This window comes from Orycteropus afer, unplaced genomic scaffold (genome assembly GCF_000298275.1).
Source record: "Orycteropus afer afer isolate SDZICR_OR568_19922 unplaced genomic scaffold, OryAfe1.0 scaffold00043, whole genome shotgun sequence".
Lineage (NCBI taxonomy): Eukaryota > Metazoa > Chordata > Mammalia > Tubulidentata > Orycteropodidae > Orycteropus > Orycteropus afer.
The window spans coordinates 5736206-5742946 of NW_006921630.1; the positions used below are offsets into that span (position 1 = coordinate 5736206).

The 6741-nt window shown below is 37.0% G+C and overlaps 1 protein-coding gene across 1 annotated transcript in view; it reads left to right on the top strand.

Annotated features, from left to right (window-relative positions):
* The window catches only part of TDRD5 (tudor domain containing 5), a 150672-nt gene that overhangs the window by 7300 nt on the left and 136631 nt on the right, over positions 1-6741 (top strand). The window contains 1 exon segment of the mRNA XM_042780521.1: positions 4199-4392. Coding sequence (XP_042636455.1) covers positions 4199-4392 — 194 coding nt within the window.

Genomic DNA, 6741 nt, shown 5'->3' on the forward strand with positions numbered 1-6741 from the left:
GACATTTCCAGATAAGCAGAAATTAAGGGAATTTGTTAAAACCAGACCAACCTTACAAGAGATGCTAAAGGGAGCCCTTTGGACAGAGAAGCAACAACAACCAACAACTGACCATTAACACACATGATGATATAACCCAGAAACCAACCCAGTTATGGAAGTATCCAAAGTGAATAAGCCTAGAAGATTGTAAACAGGGAACCAGGGACACCAACCGACAAATGAGGACAACTACAAACCAAAAAGAGGGGAAAAAAATCTGTGTAGTTACAGAACTTGTAGATGGTAGGGAAGTCAAGACAACTACAAGATAGAACGGACTGTTCTACACTTGGGAAGAAAATAATAAATCATAGGGTAACCTCAAAGAAAAATGATAAACCTTCACATCAAAATAAAAAAGAGGACCATCATAAATATTCAGCAAATACTAAAACAATAGCAGTGAAGGAAGTGATAACATGATTCATAAACAAAATGAGCTCAGCATAGAAAATTATATGGAACAAAGATATTGACACAATGAAAAAGCACATGACAAAAATGACAGCAACAAATTCATATTTGTTGATAATTACATATCTGGCAAGGGACTTATCTCTCAGATTGATGGAAAACTCCAAAGCTGAACACCAAAGGAATTAACAATCCAATTGAAAAATGGGCAGAAGTCATGAATAGAAACGTCACCAAGGAGGATATTCAGATGGTCAGCTAATACATGAAAAGATGCTCACAAACATTGGCCATCATTGAGATGTAAATCAAAACAACGAGATATACCGTCTCACCCCAGCACTGATGGCAAGGTTCAATGAGACAGAAAATAACAAATGCTGGTGGGAATGTGGACAGATTTGGACTCTCATACACTGCTTGTGTGACTATGAAGTGATACAACCACTGTGGAAAGCAATATGGCAATTCCTTAGAAAGTTGGAATTGGAGATACCATTTGACCCAGCAATCCCATTACTAGGAATATAGCCTAGTGAGGTGAGAACCAGGATAGGAACAGATACATGCATGCTCATGTTCATCATAGCACTTTTTACAGTAGCAGAAAGATGGAAACAAGCTACATGCCCATTCGTGGAAGAGTGGATGACCAAACAATGGACATACACATACTAGAATGCTATGCAGCACTAAAGAATAATGTAGAGTGTGCAAAACACTGCATAATATGGATAAACTTGAAGGACATTATGCTAAGTGAAATAAGTCAATCACAGAGGACAAATACAGTATTAGTTTGTTGTTGTGGAGCACCTAACAACACCACCTTATGCTATCAAGGAAAGGTTTATATACGGAGGGAAACTTTCTTTGTTGGTTGCCAGGGGTGGGAGGAGAGGGGAAGGAACACTGCAAAAAAAAAAAATATATATATATATATTGACCCATGTCACTTTAATTTTGTGTATTTCACTGTACATAAATTATATTTCAATAAAATGCATTTAAAAAAAAAAAAGACAGGAAAGGATGAAAAGACCAAAATGGATGTCAGAAGATACTGAAACTTGCTCTTAAATGTAGAGTAGCTAAAGTGAATGGAAGAAATGAGCTGAACAGAAGATTTCAAACGATGGCTTGAAAGGATAAAGTAAAGTATTATAAATGAAGTGTGTAAAGACATGACGTGAGAAAACCAAAAAGAAGAACACATTTGACATTTCTCAAGCTGAAAGAACTGAAGAAAAAATTCAAGCCTCAAGTTGCAATATTGAAGGATTCTGCAGGCAAAATATTGAATGATGCAGGAAGCATCAAAAGAAGATGGAAGAAATACACAGAGTCACTGTGTAACCAAAAAGAATTGGTTGATTCACTGTTATAGGGGGTAGAATATGGTCAGGAACCAGCAGGAAGAAATCCAAGTTGCACTGAAGGAATTGCGAAAAACAAATACCCATTAAGATGTTTTAACAAACTGATGCAACACTACCGGCCCTTACTTATTTATGCCAAGAAATTTGGAGGACAGCTACCTGGCCAACTGACTGGAAGAGATTCATATTTGTGTCCCAAAAAGGTGATCAACAGAATGTGGAAATTATCGAACAATATCATTAATATCACACACAAATAAAATTTTGCTGAAGATATTTCAAAAACCATTGCAGTAGTTTGTTGACAGGGAACTTCCAGAAATTCAAGCTGGATTCAGAAGAGGATGTGGAATGAGGGATAACATTGCTGATGTCAGATGGGTCTTGGCTGAAAGCAAAGCATATCAGAAAGATGTTCACCTGTGTACTTTTGACTATGTAGAAACATTCAACTGTGTATATCATAACCTGTATGGATAACATTGCAAATGAGAATTCCAGAACACTTAATTGTGCTCATGAGGAATCTTAATATAGATCAAGAGGCTGTTGTTCGAAGGAACAAGGGGATAATGCATCGTTTCCGCATCCTTTCACCATACTTATTCAATCTGTATGCTGAGCAATCTGAGAAGCTAGACTATATGAAGAAGAATGCAGCATCAGGATTGAAGGAAGACTTATTAACAACCTGCGATATGCAAGATGACATGACCTTGCTTGCTGAACGTGAAGATGAAGCATTTACTGAGGAATATTAAAGACTATAGTCTTCACTGTGGATTACATCTTAACCTAAAGAAAATGAAAATCCTTACAACAGGACCAATAAGCAACATCACAATAAATGGAGAAAAGATTGAAATCGTCAGAGATTTCATTTTACTTGAATCCATAATCAGGAATTCAGATGATGTACTGTACTGGGCATATCTGCTGCAAAAGACCTTTATGTAGTCTTAAGAAGCAAAGATGTCACTTTGAAGAAAGAGTAAGTTGCACCCAACCCATACCATGGTATTGTCAGTTGCCTCACATGGGTGTAAAAAGTGGACAGTGAGTAAGGAAGACCGAAAAAGAGTTGCTGCCTTTGAATTGTGTTGGCAAAGGATACTGAAAATCCAGGATTGCCAGAGAATGAAAAAATCTGCCCTGGAAGATGTACAGCCAGAATGCTTCTTAGAAGCAAGAATGGCTAGACTTTGTCTCGTGTACTTTGGTCATTTTGTCAGAAGGGATCAATTCCTAGAGAAGGATACCATGCTTGGTACAGTTGAGAGTTAGTAGAAAGGGGAAGACCCTCAATGAGATGCATTGACACAGTGACTGCAACTACAGGTTCAGGTATAGCAAGGATTGTGAGGATGGCAACAGACCATGCAGTGTTTCGTTTCATAGCAACATAGGATCACAGTGAGTCAGAGCTGACTTAACAGCACCTAACAACAACACCTTATGCTATCAAACTTAAAAAAGGTTGAGTTGTATCAAGTACCTTGCCAACTTAGTGGGGGTGGATATTCTTTCCCAGTGATTGGGTTGTTCACGTACCTCTTCCACGGCCCCTTCTTCCTGTAAGCAGAATAGCTTAGAAGTAATTGTGCTGTGTATGTGAGCATGATCTCAGAGTAAAGAAAGAGCTAGCCCATGGTGAGGCTCAGTGACATATTTTTCACATTGTACAACAGTATACACCTCTCCAGTGGTATTTGCCCTCCTTATGAATTTGAAGAAAAAAATTTATACTGGAAAATAATCTTTGTTCTGTATCTTTCTAATTCCCCCACATATTAGATGATAGATAGCTGCCCTTGAGTAGACCTTGATTTATGGTGACCTTATATACAACAGAAAAAAATATTACCTGGTTCTGTGTCATCTTTAGGATCTTCAGAATTTTTGAGTCTGTCATTGCTGCTATTGTGCCAGTCCATCTCACTGAGTCTCCCTTGCTGTTACTCCCCACATACTATTTGTGTGGTTATCCAGTTTGAGCAGTGTAGTTCAAAGCAGACTCCTTACCTGGAAACTTCTTGGTCTCCTAAACAGGGTACAGCTTTTTAAGTTTTTACCCATTAAATCCTACCTCTCTAATTATATTCAAGTGACCTTAAGTGGAATTTTTGATAGCATTAACCTCTTCATTAGCACACTTAAGATTTCTTGGTTTTCTTCCATAGATAACTAATCACATTGTATGCAGATTTTACTGGCAGAATATGAAATTGTTAACTAACTTCTCTTAATTTTAAGTTCTAAGTTGAAGATTGTAAGTAGCTCACTGTAACCTCTTTATGTAACTACCAGAATGTAGATTAGAAATCACTAGTCACAATTTTTCTTTCTCCTTTTATTCACAAAAGGTAAAATTTTTGCCCAGCCATTTAGAATGAAACCGCAAGAAACATTGTCTCCAAGCTCCCCCATATCAAGGGTGTGCTTTTCACAACTCACTTCAAACATGGAACCACCAAAGCAAATATTGAACATGGACGAGCCTTCCAAATCAAATACAATGGAGACTTTAAGGATGAGTCACACTGAAAAATTAAACCAGGTGAAATATCTAAATCTGAAGATATAAATATGTGGAAAATGTGGTTTTAGTGGTTATCTCTTAGATCTGATGGAAAAGTTGATCTTTTGAAAATTGAAGTCATTCATTTGTTTCAGATTTGATTAAGCATTTCCTGTGGTTCTATGGATTAAAAGGAAGTGAGAGGTAACAGTAAGAAAAAAGAACCGTATTTTTACACAACTAACGTGTATGTTACATGGTTTTTTTTTTTTCAAATCATGCAACCACCTTGCATGAGTTTCCTGTGTTCAGTGTGCATGTTATATGCTTGTACACATTACTTCCATTGATGCATTATATGTGAAAAATATGATAGCATTTTATCAACTCCGTGGTTTCTGCTAACTTTCTATAGATGAGTCCCAAATCTATATCTCTTGTTCTAGCTTCTCACCAAAGTTATAGGGGCATATTTACAACTACTTCATGAATATCTTCACCTGAATGGCTTGCCCTGAACATCACAATCCTGGTATTTTTCAGTGACTGTAATTTTTGAATAAAAATTAAGATATAACCCACGAACCTTGTTTAAGTTAGTAAGATAACAATTTAAGTAGAGCACAGAATAAAGAGATGAAAATTAAATTCAAGACAAAATAGTGCCTTTAGTAACTTAATTTACGTATAGTAAAATTTATCCATTTTAAGCAAACAGTTTGACTTTTGGCAGTTGTGTTGAGGGGTGCAATCACAACGAAAGTCAAAAAATAGGACATTTTCATCACCCCAAAATGAGCTTTTTAGTCAGTCTCCTTACCTCAGCTGCAGCCACAGACTATCATTGCTTTTTATAATTTTGACTTCCAAATAATTCCATATTAATAATCAAACAGTATCTATTCTTTTCTATCTGGCTTCTTTGACTTAGTATACTGCTTTTGAGATTCATCCATGTTGTTAATGCATATCAGTAGTTTGTACTTTTTTTGTATTTGTAGTTTGTTCCTTTTTATTGATGAGTAGTATTCTATTGTATTGATATACCGCAATTTATCATCCATTTCCCACTAGATGACATTTGGGTTGTTTCCTGTTTGGGTCTATTATGAATAAAGCTGCTGTGAACGTTTGCATAAATTTTGTGTGGACATGAACTTTGTGTGGATGTAGACTATTTCTCTTGGGTAAATATCTATGATTTGGATTGCTGGTATCTGTAAGTGCATGCTCAATTTTATGAGAAATGGTCAAACTGTTTCCTAAAGTAGCTGTACTATTTTACTTTCTCATGAGATATGAGAGTTCCATTTGCACCACATCCTTGTTAACATTTGGTAGCCATTAGAATGAATATATAGTATTATATCATTGTGGTTTTAATTTACATTCCTCTAGTGATTAATAAGGGAGCTCTGGTAGCATAGTGGCTAAGACACTTTTCTGCTAACCAGACGGCTGGCGGTTCAAACCCACCAGCCACTCCCCGGAAGGAAGGTTGGGCAATCCTACTTCCGTAGTGATACTGCCTCGGAAACCCAAGGAGGGGTCGCTATGAGTCGGGGCCGACTCGACGGCACATAACAACAACAACAACAACAAGTGATTAATAATGTTGGGTATCTTTTCATGTGCATATTTACCAATTATATATCATCTTTGAAGTATCCAAGTATTTGCTCATTTTAAAAAATCAGGTTATATGTCTTTGTATTGAGTTGGAAGAAATACTTGCATATTGTGGATAAAAGTCCTTTATCGGAGTCCTGAAGTTTTACAATTTGGTAGATTCAGCATGGTACCCAAAAATTAGGGGTTGAATTGCTAGAATGAGAGACTGGGAAGAGGCCTAGTGAGCCTTTTCATGAGTTGGATGCATGAGATTAGATTATTGGAGAGTGACACACATTCAAAGTAATCCAGTCAGCTGCTGTCGTTGAGCAAGACATGCCATCTTTGACTTGGGTCCCACCATCGTTAAACAGGGCAGTGCTGCTTTGGGCTGTGCTCAAAATCTCAGGGCAAGAAATCTGGTTTATATGTTATGCCTATATTGCCCTTTTTTGAGAGGGAGATGAACTTTCTAGCAAGACTTTGACCTGTCATTTTTCCCTTTCTGGCTATCTTTCCAGTTCTGTGTAATCGAAAAAAAGGAGATCTGTTCCAGTGACACTTCTTTGGCCATGACTGAACTGACCAGAAACCAGTTCGAAACTCTGACAGTTTCTTCTTCTTCTTCTTTTTTTTTTTTAATTGTGATTTGGGTGAAAGTTTACATAGCAAATTCACTTTCCATACAGAAGTTCACATACATTTTGTCTCATGACATTGATTACAGTTTACCCCAGTGCAACAGCTCCTCTCCCACTTCCTCCTGATAGTTACCTC